The sequence below is a fragment of the Megalops cyprinoides genome, chromosome 15 (genome assembly GCF_013368585.1).
Source record: "Megalops cyprinoides isolate fMegCyp1 chromosome 15, fMegCyp1.pri, whole genome shotgun sequence".
Lineage (NCBI taxonomy): Eukaryota > Metazoa > Chordata > Actinopteri > Elopiformes > Megalopidae > Megalops > Megalops cyprinoides.
Genome location: NC_050597.1, coordinates 27,337,092 through 27,355,689, shown reverse-complemented (window position 1 = coordinate 27,355,689; position 18,598 = coordinate 27,337,092). Strand labels below are relative to the sequence as shown.

The 18,598-nt window shown below is 47.6% G+C and overlaps 1 protein-coding gene across 3 annotated transcripts in view; it reads left to right on the top strand.

The window, feature by feature from the left end:
* Window positions 1–16,870, top strand: part of LOC118789736 (histone acetyltransferase KAT6B-like) — a 43,379-nt gene extending 26,509 nt beyond the window's left edge. For 2 of the 3 annotated variants that reach the window (XM_036546320.1, XM_036546321.1), the window contains 11 exons: window positions 666–1,597; window positions 3,585–3,709; window positions 4,074–4,186; window positions 4,646–4,787; window positions 5,618–5,779; window positions 6,989–7,082; window positions 9,351–9,582; window positions 10,037–10,196; window positions 11,483–11,713; window positions 13,554–13,827; window positions 14,302–16,870. In XM_036546320.1, the coding sequence (XP_036402213.1) occupies window positions 666–1,597; window positions 3,585–3,709; window positions 4,074–4,186; window positions 4,646–4,787; window positions 5,618–5,779; window positions 6,989–7,082; window positions 9,351–9,582; window positions 10,037–10,196; window positions 11,483–11,713; window positions 13,554–13,827; window positions 14,302–16,766 (4,930 nt within the window). In that variant the 3' untranslated portion in view covers window positions 16,767–16,870. The remainder of the gene's footprint in view (window positions 1–665; window positions 1,598–3,584; window positions 3,710–4,073; window positions 4,187–4,645; window positions 4,788–5,617; window positions 5,780–6,988; window positions 7,083–9,350; window positions 9,583–10,036; window positions 10,197–11,482; window positions 11,714–13,553; window positions 13,828–14,301) is intronic. The other variant, XM_036546322.1, reaches the window with a different exon arrangement.
* Window positions 16,871–18,598: the final 1,728 nt, after the last annotated feature.

Below are 18,598 nucleotides of genomic sequence, written 5' to 3'. Positions count from 1 at the left end.
CCGTTCCTCTTTTTAAAGGTTTCTATTCTGCACCTGTACCCCATGTCTTACACACTTTTTCTTTACTCGTCTCTGCGGGCAGCGGCCTGTTTGCAGTAGCCTCTCCCTTCAGTTGACCGTTGCAGTGCCATGTCCACTGCTGTTTAACATTACCGAGGCGGCTGGGATGCAGGACTGCATTCTTTGCCTCAAACCATCATTTGTTTCTACCATTCCTAACCTGCATCTTTGTTGGAATTGGTTTTTTGCTGAATGCAGCTTTTCCTCGAGTTCTGTCGGGTACGAGTTCTGTCGGGAATGTTTGCCGAAAGGGAGCTAAGGGTCAGGGAAATATACCCGTGGAAGGCATGTGGTTTGTAAAAATAACTGGACCATGATGCACTTTATACAATGTGTGTGTTTTTGTATTTGTATGTCAGTGTCTGTGTGTGCGGGGCACCCTTCTACAGACCATTTATATCATATCCAACATTCCTGTGGTTTATTTTTCACATAATTGACTTGTTGCACTTTATTAATATGTCACTTCAGTCTCCCATGAGTAAATTATTGATCATTTTTCAGAGAACAGTTGTAGGTGCATTTTAAATGGTAGGTATCAAATTTTAGTTAGAGCAGTGTTTTCTTTTTGTGACGGTTTTTTTTAATGTTTGTTTTCTCCTCAGGTCTGTAACCAGTGGAGAAGGATCCATGATAGCACTGGCTGGAAGGGGGTCACCTGGTAGGGGTCAAAAGATTATAGTCTGTACTACACCCTCACCCAGTCATTCTGTATCTGTGAAGGACTCAAGAAGCAGATTGGCCATCGCAGACCCCTGTTGGGTGGGCGACGACCCCAAATACCCCCCGGTCACATCCCCGTCCGCTCCCACCATTAACAAGAAAACCAAAGGTCTCATTGACGGGCTCTCCAAATTTTTCACGCCCTCGCCTGTTGGCCGCAGGTCCCGCACCGAAACGGTAGATCCCTCAAAGCACTATCGGCCGAGGAAGCGGGGCCTTCAGAAACGACCATGCACTTCCCATTCCGGCAAGACAGCCCCAGGTACCGCTCAGACGCTAACCCCCCCTCTCTGTGCCCTCCCAAACCCCACCCCTTTGCCTGGACAGAGCCCCACTTCCCAGAAATCCAATGGCTCCGCCTCTGCCCACTCCCCCCTCAGCTCTTCCAGCCAATCAAGCGTGCCCTCCCTTAGCGGCTTCTCCAGCAACAACCAGCTAAAGGGACTTTTTGACGGACTCTCTCATATCTTCACCACTCAGGGACAGTCCCGGAAAAAGGGGCTCCCTAGTTATGCACCGCCCAAGCGCATGCGCCGAAAGGCGGACCTGTCTTCCACGTCCAAAACTTACCCCCAGCTCCACGGGAAGAAGGAAGTTAAGAGTAGGCTGGCGCCCCACTCGTCTTCCTGTGGGTGGGGCTTGCCGAGGGGACGGCCCTTTAAGGCAGCCGCCCATTTCAAACGAACGGCCTTCCTGAAAAGGCGCAGGGTGCTAGGCAGGTTAAAATATAAAGTGACCCCTCAGAAGGGGACCCCCACACCAGGGAAGGGCAGCCGTGCTGCAGACAGAAGAGTTAAGCCCGAACATGACGACGGTAAGCAACGGACCCGTGGCTCTGACAAAAACCCGCATCCTGTCCAATACAGTAAACCTCACTGTAGCTCTTGCCATTTTTTTCCTTTTCTTTTTTTCTTAACTTTGCTGAGAGGCGTGGAGAAAAAAAAAAAAAAAAAAAAGAAACGTCCACAGAGAAAAGTCACCTGCGCCTTTTTTGTTTGTTTCCTCTTAATGCTGATTCGCTAACATCAAGAATGTTTTTTCAGCTGACTATACCATCAGTCTTTTGCTATTATTTTAATGTTTATTTTGTTTTGCCTTTTAGTCTTTTAGCGCCATAAGAGCTGCTTCCCTGTACGTAGCTGCTAGCGGCTTCGTCATAGTGCATGGCCAGCAGAGTATGTTCATTCTCGCCCTCTCTTTCCTCCTCTGCAGTAGTGCTGACAGTGGGATTGCCCTCTAGCAATGACTGTCGCTGAATCTAGAGGTCTCCCCGCTCCACTCTTCTCCTCTGCTTAGCTTTCCACAAGAGTTCTGCCCCCTCTCATTTTCACCCCGAGTTCCTGTCCGCCGCCACATGAGTTGATTGATTTTTGTGACAAATTGCAGTGAATCGTTCTTGAGTGTGCTGTTTGATTGCAACAAAGAGGAGTTTTTGATGCGCTGAGTGTGGATCTATGGGGTTTGGGGAAAGCCAGTTAATTAACGGCTAACCTAGTTTGAACTGCCTTGCGATGTTGAAGTCTAGGAGACAAGTGCATGTGGATGCCCACATTTGTCTGTCCAGTGGGTATTAAAAGAGATCATGTGGGTTCAACTGCCATGTGTGATAGCCTTCATATTCAGAAACGTGTAGATGGAAAATATTAGAAAAATATTACGTGGATCCCACTGGCAGCCTGTGGTTTTGCAGTGTGACCACAGCAGGAGGTCAGGAGGACCACGATAAGAGCCAGAAATGATGATGAGACAAAGAAAGTACAGCCCTGGTCTAGTTTTCTCAAATAGGCTCTCTTCCAGGAAGATGGTCGTTGAAGCAGCCTGGTAACATGTGCAGTGTGTCTTTTAGCTGGATGATGAGAATCCTCATTTACCATCTAACAAAAGGATCGTTAAGACTTGCACTGTGGCAGACTTGTTTATTTCGTTGTTTCATCTTTGATTTTGCTGTTTTCACAATTTTAGGCTATTTGAATTTCAGAACTGTGTTTCAAGGACATGAGAAAAATAAGACACTCACTCAATTCTGAGCAGATGGATGAAATTTTAAAAGCATTCCTGAATTTTGCTCTAATTAAATTGCTTGAATTAGGCAAGCCAGAGGCATTGTTGTCTCAGACTGAAGAGAACTAACCTTAAATCCCCAACAATGAATCTTTACTGCAGAAGAATAAACAATTAAGCGGAATTCTCAACGTATAGGATTATGATTCTGTATCACTTATTTTCATCGAGGGTGATGGTGAAAATTTACAACTTTCGATTAAATTAATTATGTTTGGACTCAATAATTATCAACAAATGATGGAAATCTCTCATCCTGAGAACAGGGGAGCCCTCCTGGATTACTGAGTGGTTAAGTGGTGCGCCGTGTAGCCGATATAGCATTCTACCATTTATGTAAGGCTGTGTGTCTGATGAGGGCTAATACCTTATTTTCCTCATAGAAGCACTTGATTCGTTCCCCCACAAGAGCGTCCCCTTTGGCTTGATTTGGCGCACAGCGGTAGCTACGTGGAATCATTCGAGGATACGCTAAAGCGTATCTTTTCACTTTATCCTCAGCTACGCTCCTCGTGGGGAATCGACTGGGGCTGTTTACATTTTTTCGCAGTTTTGCGTCTCACTCGACACCCAAAGCCCTGCTGGAATTTACACCTCTGCCTGAAAATGCAGAGAATCCTCCGAACATGAACGACAAAGAGCAGGCGGGGAACGTTAAGTCTTTGAGTGCTGTGTGGTACAGCTGAGCTCACGGCGTTCCGCGCCCCGCCTCTGACACAGATGTGGTTTTTGTCGGACAGGAGGCGGCGACCCGAAGCCCCCGCAGCAGCAAGAGGCCGGAGCGGCGAGGGCGGCCATGGCGGACGGGAGCGTGACGGAAGAGGACCTGGACGTGTTTAAGCGAGTGCAGGATCTCGCGGCACAGGTACGGACTTTCAGACTCGCATGCCACCAGTGTTACTCCCAGGTACATCTGCAGCCGGCAGAAACTGCCAGGGAAGCTGTCTGCCGTTAAAGGAAAGGCTCGATCCTCACTTATCTCGTCTGGCTGGTCTCAAGGACACACAAAGAAAGCAATACCTGAGACTGCTTCTGCCTGGCTGAATGCTGTAGAAATAGCAGACCTGCCAACTGTGGGTGGTTTGTGCAGGGGTAAAAGTGCAGTGCTACATTGCTACGGGTCATATGGCTAAAATGGTCATTTTTCAGCACCACTAGCTCTGTGAACTTCTTGAAGTGTCCTGTTCCTGTTGAGGACCTATTTCCCATTGCCTTGTCTGATTCCTCAGAAATCCGGGTGTGCGAACAGTGCAGATTGTGGACGGCATCCTGCTGTCATTGAGTTTGGGAAGTACGAAATACAGACTTGGTACTCATCACCTTATCCACCCGAATATTCAAGGTAACGTTCTCATAACATCTTCCGACATTTTCTGCATGAGGGTTGCATCACAAAGATTGTTTTACATAGCGAAGGACTTGGTGGTGCTGTGAAATTGCTTAGGTGGCTCTTTCTCTAGCAAGAGTGAAGCTAGATTATAGCTCTAAGGCTCTTGAATAATTGTATATTTGAAAGCCCCTGCTACTGTAGGTGAATAGTGGAACAAACCGGGAATAAAAACATGTCACAAATATTTTGCTTTCCTCCCTTCCTTTTCTTGGATTGTCAGATTAGCTATTGTGCATATGTTTTGTGTTTACGACAGAAAAGTGCTTCATATGTGTTAATGGAAGAAAAGTGTAGTAAAAAAAAAAACATACTACAAGTTTTGTGCTCCATTAAGTCAGTCTGGCTTGGTGCACGTGGTCTGTTGAGCAGGCCTGCTGTACAGATGCTAATGCCTCAGCCGTCCTCCCACAGGTTGCAGAGGCTCTACCTGTGCGAGTTCTGTCTGAAGTACATGAGAGGCCGTAACATTCTGCAGAGGCATTCCAAGAAGTGCGGCTGGTTCCACCCGCCCGCCAACGAGATCTACCGAAAGGGTGACCTTTCTGTGTTCGAGGTCAGTCTTGCTTTTTGAGATTGAATAAGTGCTCTAATCCGGTGCAAACCCGCATTAAGAGGTCCCACGCAGAAATACTGATGTTTAGGAAAAATAGTTCAAGGTTGTTTTTTTTTGTTGTGTTTACTGAAATGGTTATGACCTGGGTTGGAATTGATGTTATGGAAGGGACTGATGCACATTTTTATAGATATATTACTACATCTCTGTTGACATGACACACAGACAAGAAGAGACCTTTCTAACCCTCTAACAGCAGGGAATATGTCAAATATTAGAAGGCTATGAGGAGGCTTCCTCTGGGATACAAAGCTGTCTCCTTTAGACCTATATGTTTGATGTGTGACAAAATAAAATGTCCAAAATGTGGAATGTAATTCCTTTATTTAAAATTAAAACGGCATTTATTCAAAGTGCATATTAAAATGATTTGAAGTATATTTAAAGTTTATTTTTTGTCTACCAATATATACATAATTCTTTTGGTTTGTTTGACGAGTCTGCTAACTACAGATTTTTACTGTAATCTGTAGTTAGCAGACTCTGTGCTAGTTTATCCTCTGCCACTGTAGTCATCATGTCTTCTTGTGGTACAGTATCCATTCATTACTGCTCACAGACATACGATGAATTCTTCTATTCCTAGTTGCTAATGAAGTGACTTTTAATTAAGGGGTTAGGTCATAATAGTGGTGCTTTGATACAGTTGCTCTTGGTGTGTTTAGTACTCTAAATTTTGTGATCTCTTGTTTGCTGTATGTATTGCCGCGAATGACATTTGTCAAAAGAACAGACTGAAAATCAAACCCTTCCTGTCCTCTGCTGTTTAGGTTGACGGCAACGTCAGCAAAATTTTCTGCCAAAACCTCTGCTTGCTGGCCAAGCTGTTTCTGGACCACAAAACTCTGTACTACGATGTGGAACCTTTCCTCTTTTACGTCCTCACCAAAAACGACGCGAAGGGCTGCCATCTTGTCGGGTACTTTTCGAAGGTAAAGACCTCCAGTGTCTGCAATGTGGTGGTGAAGAGTACAGTTCATATCCCAACGGGTGCTGGTACAGTTCCGGGGGAGCTCTGCTGCTACATCTTTGCTGTATGAATGGATACCTTGTGAAAATTGTGAGCCATGTAAGTGGCCCTTCATAAGCGCATGTGCTAAGCTAACGTAATGTAGTGTTACATGGTTGACTGTAGTGTTGGGAACACTAAAGGAAACAGTGAGACACAGGGGTCAGGGACTGAACCTGAAGTCATCGGGGCTGCAGGTTCAGTCCCTGACAAACACTGCTGCTTTTACCAGAGGGACAGTACTTCATCCGAGTTTCGCCCGTGCCAATAAAAAGGAGGGGGAGGTGTTTGGGATTTCCACGACAATTCACACTGAGGGGTCTTTATGAGGGGTTTGTTGCTGAATGTAAAATGACTGTTCGGTGGTTATGTGTATTCCATTCACCATTATTAGACCATTGTGTTTTAGTAAATGATAAATTACCGGATTGTTTTTGTAAGATTGAAATGAAGTTGATATTTTTCATGATGCAACAGCGTAGTGATAGTTGAGTGTACATATTGAATACTGTCTGTTTATTAAGGTACTGTGTGTACTTGAGCATTGGATTGGTTTTTAAGGTTGGTCACAGTGGAGATGGTTGTGGTTTAGTGTGTCTGAAAAGTCTGTGGAAAGGAGAGAGGCATAACACCTGTCTTTGCTCTGAGAAAGGTCTTTTAGCCAAAAATACTGGTGGATGTGATGACAAGAAGTGAAGTTCTGTAAGACACTGGGTGGGAAGTTCTTCCCTTGACCTGCTTCATTAAAAAATGTCCACACATCTATTTTATGAAAAGCACTTAAGTGATTTAAGCTACCCAGGATAAAGATGTTACACTAATCAAGTGAATAATGGAACATAATGTAAAAACTGTGTAGCTTAGCAAGCAGATTGTGGCAGTGGAGCAGCAGTTGTAAAGCAGAAAGCGCCTGTGTTAATTGGTTTTTTAGGGGTTTGGTATTTTTGCAGTAACTGTCAAGAGAATACTAGGTACTCGAGGGGATCACTTCTGAAATACGTAGTTCTCCTGAAAATGTGTGCTGCACCAGCCGGTATGCATATGGATCTGTGTGTGTTCCAGATAGGAGGTGCAGCAGTTTGCCAGCTTCAGCAGAGCTTTGACATACTCGGTGTGTTTCTCCTTCCCCCAGGAAAAGCTCTGCCAGCAGAAGTACAACGTCTCCTGTATAATGATCATGCCCCAGTACCAAAGGCAAGGATTTGGGAGGTTTCTTATTGATTTCAGTAAGTTGCTTAATGTATTTCTAAGTACATGATATGCTTGCTTGGTTTTGTACAGCCGTGAGTCGGGGGCGGGGGAGTCTATCTTGCTGTCTGTGAATTCATTTATGAGCTGGTATTAATAAAACAAACGGCCGCAGGTTGTATCGAGAACTTTCTGCACAGCAAAAGCACCTGAAGCCATTTCTGTGTTTTTTTCCCAGTAACAAGCCCGCTTTGATCGCTACCTGAAAATTAGGCTGGAGCTGACGGCTCCTCTCCACTTCGGTTCGGCGCCCATTCTGCATCAGTTGTTATTTTAGCCATACCTGAGTAAATCAAGGCAAGAGGGTCAGTTCCGGTGAAGCCTTTGAACGCAGACCTGTGGTGAATCCAGATTCCGGAACTCGCCGTCTGCATAATAATCAGTCGGCGCCCAAGGCGTTCTGTATGTTTGGATTTGTTGCGGCCCATCGTTGTCTCAGAAGGCTTTATGTGGAAGACACGGTGGGGGTATACATATGGCGACAGTCTTTATGAGGCATGCTATTTCTAATGAAAATCAAATATGCTGAGAAGGTGCAAATGACAGAGATGAGGATTGTGGGAGAGCAGAGGGTTGTGGCCAGTGTTCAAAATGGTAGCCGGTCACTGACAGTCACGGTTAATTTTATGCTTCTGTTAAGAATACTTTCTCTGCTGTGGAAACATTACACTTTTATTGTAACTCAAACTCAACAAAATTTTTGTGTTATAAACAACATCTTGTGGGAAAATGATTCTTCTGATGCTGAAATTTACAGGATCAATAATTTTCAATATAGATGCAATTTACTTGTGTATATTAAATATATTTAAATAATTATTATATGGACAAAAGTATTTGGCCACACCTGTTTTCCGGGGTTTGGGCTGGGCCCCTTATCTCCAGTGAAGGGCAATCTTAATGCTTCAGCATACCAAGACATTTTGGACAGTGCTATGCTTCCAACTTTGTGGCAACAGTTTGGGGAAGACCCTTTTCTAACATGACTGTGCCCCAGTGCACAAAGCAAGGACTATTAAGACATGGTTTGATGAGTTCGGTGTGGAAGAACTTGACTGGCCCGCACAGAGCCCTGATCTCAGCCCCATCGAGCACCTTTGGGATGAACTGGAACGGAGATTGCGAGCCAGGCCTTCTCGTCCAACATCAGTGCCTGACCTCATAAATGCTCTACAGAATGAATGGGCAGAAATTCCCACAGAAACACTCCAAAATCTTGTGGAAAGCCTTCCAAGAAGAGTGGAAGCTGTTATAGCTGCAAAAGGGGGACCAACTCCATATTAAAGTATATGTATTTGAATAAGATGTAATGGTCAGGCGTCAGAATACTTTTGTCCATATAGTGTATATTTGAAATGAATAGCCTGTATGGTATTTGATTTGTAGTTTGTTAGATTAGATGAAATGAAAACAAGCTACCCAGCAGGCCGTTATGTTGCGTTTGCCTGTAGGAAAGTGCAGTACAGTGGGAGAGCCTGTGGTAGTGATGATGCAGATTGACTTGATGGATTAGCATCTTCTGCCCGCCACTGGGTAGGCTGGGAAATGCCCTTGAGCGGTAAAGATGTTATCCGCACAGGCTCTGTGTGGAAATTCTATGACAAAGCCAGTTGAAAATGCTTACAGAATGCAGTGGTTTGATGGTTGTTGTTGTTGTTGTTGCTGTTCTCCCAATCCCACCACCCCACCCCACCCCCCAAAAAAAAAAAACAGCTACGGACTTGTCTGAAATGTTGTTGTCTATATACCTAACTGCCATGTGGCTCGTTTCATAAGGGCAGTGCTTTTGTGAGCAGTGACACCCAGCTGCTCTTTTCAGAAAGCTCTGTGCGTCTGCGTTTCTTTTCCCTTGCCCATACTCCCCCACCCCCCACAACAGCCTCCTCTGATGCCCTTCCCAGCATGCATCATAAGGTCTGACAGAGGTTGAAGGAGTGAAAAATAGATTGCTCTACCTCTTTTATGCTCTTTCAAGGTGGAACAAAGCTTTGCTCCTTCTGTATGTAATGCGGCCTACATTTGTATCAGAAAATCTGTGAATATGCATTGTGGTTTAATGTAAGATTTATACAAAATCATCCATGCTCAAAATGTGTATATATATATATATATATGTATTTATATATATTAAAAACCCAATACAAAAAAGTTTGTTCTTTTTTTGTTTTAATTTTCAAGTGAGATCTGCGTTAAACTTCTACTTCTCTTCATCTGGGGTTTATTTATTTATTATATATTTTTTCTAGGTTATTTGCTCTCGAGGCAGGAAGGACAAGCTGGCTCCCCCGAGAAGCCGCTCTCCGATCTGGGTCGCCTGTCCTACTTGGCGTACTGGAAGAGCGTCATCCTGGAGTACCTGCACGGCCACCCGCAGAAGCACGTCAGCATCAAGGGGATGAGCCGGGCCACCGGGATGTGCCCGCACGACATCGCCACCACCCTCCAGCAGCTCAACATGATCGACGTGCAGGGCGGCAGGTGTGCCACCCCCCCCGCCTCACGAGTTTTGCCGCCTCATGATTTTGTTTGAGAGGAGAGTGTTTGCCCCGCTCTCGGCTGAAGAGCCATTACAGTTCCCAGAATTCAAATTATGCCCCCACTCCCAATCAGATATTGCCTCTCAGGACTACCTCATTACTGTGCAGCGGCATTGCAGGATCCATGGTTCTTGAGGGGCCGGGTTTCAATAATTTGACTCGTTCAGACTGAAGGACTCAACACCAGCAGGCACATACTCCATTTTGTGTAAACTGGGTAACAAAGTGTTTGTGGATACTCCAGAATCGCTGTCCTCTTAAGTGACCGAGTGTCAACTGCCAACGACTTGTCCTTTGCTAACTGTTTCTTTTCACAAAGGAGCGACTTTCAAACCTGCTAGCTGAATTCTCGCGCGCTGCCGAGATGTAAAGCACCCTCTTGTTTTTGTCCCCAGGTTCGTCATCGTCCGCAGAGACCGGCTGATTCAGAAGCACGTGGAGAGGCTGAAGGAGAACCCTCGAGTGAACGAGGTGGACCCGACCTGCCTTCGGTGGTCTCCGCCCAACGGCCCCGGCAACGTGCATGCGGACGAGGACAGCGAAGGAGAGACGGAGGTGCGTTCGTTATCCTCTCTCTTGTGCCCCATTCCGTTCCTGTAAAACCCATTTGCATGTCTGCAGACAAGCGCCCTTGCTAGCATCAGGCCAGCAATCGAATGGGTATCGGCGTGCATTACTTTCTCTGTACTGTATGTGTCAAGTGCTGTTTATAGCTAATGCATGTGGAAAGGCTGCCCCACCTATGAGTTCTACTGTCTACTTCCTATTCTGTTCTCTGTTGTTATAGAAATTGTCAAAATTCTAAACATTGGAATATCGTGAAAACAATATAAATACAAAAAATACAAAAATACAAATACAATACGTGAATACAAAATGCTCAGCTGAAGGTGTCCAAATGTTGTTGACGGCATGTTTGGTTTTAATAGCCAGACTCTGTGCAGGCTAGTAAGACACAAATTACATATTTTACATAGAATGAATTATGTCAGAATATGCATCCACAGCTCTTTTAGTCTTAAAAAATCCACTTGATTTTGCTATTGTCGTCTTTTTCCCTGTATATAAAATTGCATGGCCATTAGCTCTTCAAGCTACATTTCAAGCCAGTTCTACTGAGAGGCCTGTGTTAACTCTCAGGAGAAGGCTGTCAGTGATGCATTATGTTGCTGAGCCAACACTGAAGGTAACCGCAGATGAAGATACAGGACATTTATACAACAGAATGTCCAAGATGAGGGGTCATACTCATATGCTGATTATCTTGATGTTTTGTATATATTTTGCATGCAGAATGGAATGGAGGTGTCCGGTTGCTGTTGCAGGGATGTAATTTTAAAGCTGACCCCTACTTACATTTATATAATCCACAAGGTATATATGGATATGATGTGCAGATGATCAGTTCAGGTGGGTCGTTTTATAAACAGACGCTGAACATGGACCTATTTCCAGCTGGTTACTTTTCCAGATTCTGTAAAATATCACTGTTTTGCTTTCCAAGTCCAGACCGAGTTCATTTATGGGCCAGGGTATTTTTAGCATCGCTCAGCATCTAATGCAGTGCTGTACGACCTAAATCAATTCACTACATTATTGATGGCCATAAACATCCCATGTAATGCAGTCATCCATGGCTGCTCGCAGTAAATGTCTGCGCGAGACCAGCGGCTAATCAAGACATGATCTGCCAGTTAAAAGCCTCGCGGGGATTAAAATAGGCATTTAGGTAAGCGAATCAAATTTTCATGGGGCCGGTCGTGTCAGTGCTGCGGCTCGCTGCTCCTAACCTCCCCCCCCCCCCCCCCCCCCCCCCGGCCCTCGTTCCCCCTTTACTGCAGGGTGACCACCTGGCGGAGCAGGACTGGAGCCGGGAGAGAGGAGAGCCGGAGGCGCGGGCGGCCACTCGCGGCGCCAGGCCGCCTCTCGCCAAGGTGCGGTGCAAGAACTCGTACCGGAGGTCGCCGGACTGCTATCCCACGGTGGCCGAGAGGGACGTTCAGAACAGTGAGGACAGCAGCGAGGATGAGGACGAGGCCAAGGGCCAGGTCGTCTCGGGCTTCAAAAGAAAGGTAACACACACACACACACACACACACACGGCTGCTGGTATTTCACATGGATCTGTTGGTTTGCCTTCTTCCCCACAGGTGACATAGATCATTTACCTCAATGAGGACTTCCCAGGTCATGGTAGATTGCTCACCAGTTTAAGGTGCTTTTTGTGCACAGGTTGCATCACATAGACCTGAGCGTAAGCTCTGTCATTCACTGCAGCCACCAGGGTTCTGTAGAAGGGGAACACAGTTGGCTCTGTTAGCCATAGCTGCATTCATCTTGCCCTCCCTGTGGCACCCTGTAGTGGCTCGCCAGGCACCTGCAAGCTGCTCCAATGACACCAGTGCCTATCCTCCACTCTGTTAGCTCTGTTGTGGAGCAGTGTGGGACTTGGGTGTGAAGTGTGTGAAGACAGGACATGGGTGTGTGTGAGCGTATTGGCAGATGGTAGTCATCTTGCTACAGTGGTCATGCTCAAACAGAGGGGTGTAGTAAAAAGAAGAGCAGTCTTTCAAACTGGGTGAAAAGGAAAGGCACAAAAAGAGAAGATACTCAATGACTGACACTCTCAGAAACAGGGAGAGAAGTTAAATTTATTCATCAAGGGGCTGGTTGGTAAGAATTCCTGCAGACATTAAGGCCTTGCAGGGCTAGGGTTGAGCATTCCTGGTAAAAGTCCAGGAAAAACACTGATCCATAGTGTATAATTAAGAGGATTCAAGTGCAATAATGATATTTTCATACTTTTTTAAATTGTGCAGTATTTGTATCCATTTGTTGAAATCGTATCACAAGGACACAGTGAGGTTTAACTGCTGTGTAGAGTCCTGCAGTCTGTCGCCTACCCTGCAGTTTTTTCCCCTGTTCAGCATTTTTATAGCCCTGTGTCCTGCTCTGCCCCTCTCTAAACACATTTCTCTTTATGACAAGTGACAGTTGTCAGTTGAGCCCGTTTCGGAAAATTGTAATGTTGTGGTTATGTGTATTTATAAGTGAGCAAACAAAAAAAAATAGAAAAAAACAAATAAAACTTTGGACTGGTGGCTTGCAGTAAACCAAAAGTCAGAGTCTTGGGATGCTGTACGAGTCCTTCTCTGTTCTTCTCTGAAAGGGACCTTTTCTGTTTCATCCGGAGAGTCGGTCAGTTTATTTGCCGTGCCATAGATGATAGATGAAGACTGTGTGAAAACAAGAAGGCTTTACTGGTGTGCTCATCTTTAACTGACAGCTTTGTTTATAGTTCACTGCCCCCTTGTGCATGAAAAGAATATTGCAGCAGATATTCTGTCCAATGAGGTCGTGTCAAGCCTTGTTCTTCTCGCAGTCTTTGTGGTGATACTTGGTGCGCTTTAATCCAAGACTTTTATTTAGCAATCTTGCAGATGGATTTGAAAATCCAGGTCTTTTACTCCAATGAAAAAAAGTGAATCGTTTCCATTGTGCATTGTGACAGAGCACGTGGAATACAGGAAAGAGCATGTATGAACGGCTTGTGGTTTGAAGGATCTCGCATACCTCATTTGGGGTTGCAGACGGATCCCCAAAAGGGCTGCCATTCAGCCGTTGTGGTCAACGCGACGGGGTGTTTTGCATTTTTTCATGAAGTAGCCCGGCCAAAATGCGGTCACATTACCCTATATTTACATCCACTCAGGCTTGTAGGTATGCGCCCTGTCCAGAATCTAGCTTCCCATCTCCAGACTGCTCAATTTCAGTGTTAAGGATCGAAAAGAATTTTTATGGCCTGCCGAAGACCATTAAACTGCTGAGTCCTGCGTTCCTGTGTGAGACCCAACACCGAGCGAGGCTGGATGTTTTAATTCTCAATCTTTATTTATTTATTTTTCCTGTCAGAGGCCGCTGATAGTCCGCCGGAAGAGAGGCCGGAAACGAAAGCGGATCAACAGCAGCGTCACCACGGAGACCATTTCTGAGACGACAGAGGTGCTGAACGAGCCGTTCGAGAACTCGGAGGATGAGAGGCCGGCGTCACCCGCGAACCTGGCCTGTGAGACGGGCGAGGTGGCAGGGAACAGACTCCGGAGGGTGTGGAAGAGGATGCCGGGCAGAGCAGACGATGACAATCACAGATACCGAAGCGAAGGCGGAGACAAGGACAAAACGGAAGGTAACCTGATTTATTATTTTCAATAAGATAATGAGTCGGAGGGCCACGTCTTTTCCAGCTTGCAACCCTGCATAGCCTTGCAATGATTATATTCATGATACATTGTTTCTCCGAACTGCTGGGGTAAAAGGGCCAATTGGGCACTGAGACACATCTTACATTAAATTACATTATTGTCATCTTCACTTCTTACACCTGAGTTTGGCTCATGTTCCTAACACTAGTTTTGTGCTTTTTTTTCATTTAGTCTGTTTCAGTAATAATTTTGTGTCTAACAGTGTGCTTGCGCTCTGTGGCATTAAGAAGAACATGTGCTAAAGAATGGGTGTGTTTTGAGCAGATGTTCTTTGCATACTTTACACTTGTCAAACAAATGTCATTGAGATGTCAAACATAAGCTAATCGGCAAACAGGCAAACTCTCCTGACCCTCATCTCTCTGCTCTATGTGTTTTCCTGTGGTGTTGTCTGGCAGACCCCGGTGGCCTGGCGAAGGAGGGTAACCCCCAGCCCGTCAAGCGCAAGAAGGGCTGGCCCAAGGGCGTCAAACGTGGCCCTCCCAAGTGGAGGCTGAAGAAGGAGAGGAAGATGGGCTTCAAGCTCAACCTCTACACCCCGCCTGAAACGCCCATGGAAGCCGACCACCAGATTGTGCCAGAGGAGCCCAGGGAGCGGCAGGGGACGGCCCCTGCCATCACGGAGGAGGACGGCGAGGCCTGCAGGGACGCGCCCCCCCTGGACGCCGAGCTGGAGAAGCTACTGTCCGACTCGCAGTGCCCCGAGGAGCTGCCGCCCAGGAAGGCGGACGACTTCTTCGACAAGCCGGGCTCCCCCGTCCTCGACACGATCAGCCACGACGGCAGCCCGGGCAACCCGGAGAACGCCGCCGCCGACAACAGCCGGGAGGACGGCGAGGACGAGGCTGGAGAGCGGGGGTGCAGCACGCGGGCGGAGGAGCACGAGCACGAGGATGAGGAGGAGGATGAAGAGGAGCCCGTGCACAACGAGGATCACGACGCGGACGACGAGGACGACAGCCACGTCGACTCCACGGAGCTGGAGAAGGAGAACGCGGCGGAGCCCTCCAAGGAGGAGCCGGAGTACCCCGCCCCTTTTTTAGAAGACGACGATGATACGAACAGTGAGGAGCGATGCCAGGACGACCCGGCCGTGACCTGCGGCGGCCAGACCACCCCCAACATGGAAGAAGACGTCCGGGACAACATGGTGGACTCGGACCACGCCCTGGACTCCGAGTCCGAGGAGGACAGCAGCCCTGACCTCCCCCTGAAAGAGAGGGAGCCCTTGGGCCCCTTGATGAAAGAGGACCACGCCGCCTGCGCCGAGATCGACTCGGAGACGGTGCGGGCGGTGCAGTCACTCACCCGGGAGGCGGAGCGGGACGGCGGCTTCCAGGACTGCGCGGAGACGCAGGAGGCGTGCCGGAGCCTGCAGCGGTATGCGCACGTGGACCGCAGCCCCCCCATGGCCCACGCGGACGAGGGCCAGCAGTCGGACCACAGCAGCCCGGTGTCGTCGGTGCACTCGCACCCGGGCCAGTCGGTGCGCTCGGTCAGCAGCCCCGCCGTGCCGCTCCTGGACAGCGGCTACGCGCAGATCAGCCCCGACCACAGCGCCATCTCCGTGCCCTCCCTGCAGAACATGGACACCAGCCCCATGATGGACGTCCCGTCCGTCTCAGACCACTCGCAGCAGGTGGTGGACAGCGGCTTCAGCGACCTGGGCAGCATTGAGAGCACTACGGAGAACTACGAGAACCCCAGCAGCTACGACTCGACGCTGGGGGGCAGCATCTGCGGGGCCGGCTCCTCCCAGAGCAGCTGCTCCTACGGCAGCCTGCCCTCCGGCGGCCTGCCCCAGAGCAGCTGCGCCGTCACCCAGCAGATGGCCGCCGCGGGCGGGGGCTGCGGCATGATCCAGCAGAACAGCATGAACTCCCCGCAGAGCTGCGGGGTCAAGTCCCCGCAGGGGTGCGTGGTGGAGCGCCCTCCCAGCAACAGCCACCAGCAGTTGTCCCACTGCGGCATGCCCACCAACTTCGGCCCCCCCATGCAGCTGCCAGACATCCCCGAGTCCGGCAACCCCAACCTGGGCCTCTACGACCGGATGGGCCAGGCGGACTATGGCGGGGGCCACTACCCGCAGCCCTCGGCCACCTTCAGCCTGGCCAAGCTGCAGCAGCTGACCAACGGCCTGATGGACCACCCGCTGCCCTTCAACCACCCGGCGCCGCACCCCATCACCTCCTACGCCAGCAGCGTCCCCCTGTCCTCGCCGCTGGCCAACTCGGGCCTGGTGCCGCTGGCCCAGTCCCCGCATGGTGTCCCCGGCGGCCCCCAGACACAGGCCACCATGACCCCGCCCCCCAACCTGAGCGCCCCGCCCATGATGCTGCAGCGCAACATGGGCTCGGCCAACATCGGCATCCCGCCCTCGCAGCGGCTCCAGACGCAGATGGCGGCCAAGAGCCACGCGGCGTCCATGCGCTCCAAGTCGGCGCCGCTGCCCCACCACCAGCAGCAGATGTACGGGCGCGGGCCGCAGGCCGTGGCCATGCAGGCCCCCGGCAGGACCCTGGCCATGCAGCGCATGAACGTGGGCGTCAACCTCATGCCGGCACCGGCCTACAACGTCAACGTCAACTCCATGAACGTGAACATGGCGCCCCTCAACGCCATGAACGGGTACCGCATGACCCAGCCCATGATGAACAGCGGCTACCATGGGAATCACGCCTACATGAACCAGTCGCCACAGTACTCTATGCAGATGGGCATGATGGGAACGCAGGCATACTCCCAGCAGCCTATGCAGGCCCCACCTCACGGCAACATGATGTACACTCCAGCAAGCCACCACGGCTATATGAACACGGGCATGTCGAAGCAGCCCTTAAACGGGACCTTCATGAGACGCTAGTTTCGTTTTGCTTTGTTTCGTTGGTTTTCTAACCGTGTTTATTCTTCTTAAGCGCATATTGTTTTCGATATGCACAATCTTGCCTGGAGTTGTTTTTGTTTTTTTTCTGAAGAAACCAGCACTTGGTAAGGATGCAAAAAAAGAAAGGAAAATCTTTCTTGATGGCAAAAATCCTGAGCTTGTTTTATTTGTTATTTCCTATTTCCTGTTTTTAAGGAAGCCTTACGTCATTAAAATGAAAATGTATTGGGTTAGCATTAATCTCCTTCCATGAGTGCAGCCCTTAATAGCACGCTGCAGTGGGGGAAGGCTTCAGAGGTGAGCCGTAGAATGTGCCTGCTACAAATACATTATTGGACATTAGAGCCTTTTAAGTGTACCTGTCCAAACAGTTCTGAAATTTAGTTTTGTTCTATACTCATGCCTTTATATATTTAAATTATTGTACTTTTATTTTCCTCTTCTTCTTTTTGGTCAAGTGACACTTAGCATGCTACGACGTCTTTGTTGGTGACAGTGCATCGAAGTAGTACTGTATGAGTGTTGTGGTTAACAGCAAGCCATCTTTTTAAATGTATGGCCTTGATTTGGTTTTCCCTGTACAGGGAGGAAAAATGAAATTATATTTTTGTTAATTCTAATGCTGTAAAAAAAAAAACACACAAAAACACACAAAAAACAATTGTAAACTTTGTCCCATTTCAGTTGTTAAGCTTGAAAGGTTTTATTGCTAAATGTGTATAATTCATGACTTTTTGTAACAAATTTCCTTAAAAGAGGCAGCTTTCTGTTTTATAATGCAAACTGATTCCTGTCGGATTAATAAAGCATATCTCAGTGTTTGTACGCGTACAATTCTAAACCATTTCAAAGAATGCGTGGCGGAAAGCATAAAAATAAGATTATAACGACCGTAAATTTTAGTCCAAAGTTGCCATTTTATGAAAATGCCTTTAAACTTACACTTTCATTCCATCTGTAGATTTTTTTTCTATCTTTATAAATCATTGGATTTATATTTTACAAAAAAGTGTAGAATGGTAGCCTCTGTATAGACCAAACGAAGCAAACAGCATGTAAAGAGCTAATTGTATTTGTGTCTGTTTATATGGCTTTTTTGTAGCCTTTGTACCTGTAAAGAGTGCCTGATGGGACAAGTGGGGAATTCTGGCTATGTGTACAATAGGACAGAATGGCAGTCTTGTATTTATGAGTTAACTTTTTAGTCAGTCACTTCAAATATGCTGTACATTTTAGCATAAAAAAATAAATTATGATGAGCCATTGGACTTGAGAGTGATTTGTAACCTCACTGTAAGTCTTCCTCTCCCGATGAGGGTCATGCCTGTGTTCAGAGGTTAAGGCGGTTAACTTGTGTTGCATAAGGAATTAATCACGCAAAATAAATGGCTGCTCAGCTTAAACCTCAGAATTTGGATCTGTGCCGCCAGCCAGGTTGTGGTCGCTGTGGTTTCCTATGCCCATTTTTCCACAGTGCAAGTTATTGTGAGCTTTGCAGTCCGTGGTTTGTTTCATTGGTTCGCTTTCCCTCACTACTCTTACAGACACCAAGCTTCCCCCCAGGCTGCCCCCCCCCCAACATGCTTTTGACTAAACAATAAGTCAATATTGATTATCCACTCTAGTTTGAAATACTGCATCACAGAATTGACCCGGTTCAATTCTGTTAGATGTTGAGGCTAGTTATGTGGGAAATTATGCTACATTAAACATTGGTTTGTTTGGTTGAAATGCTACTCCGCTACATTTCCCAGTCCAGTGTTATGAAACCACAAAGATAATTCTGACCTCAGCGTGGTGTCATTTGAACC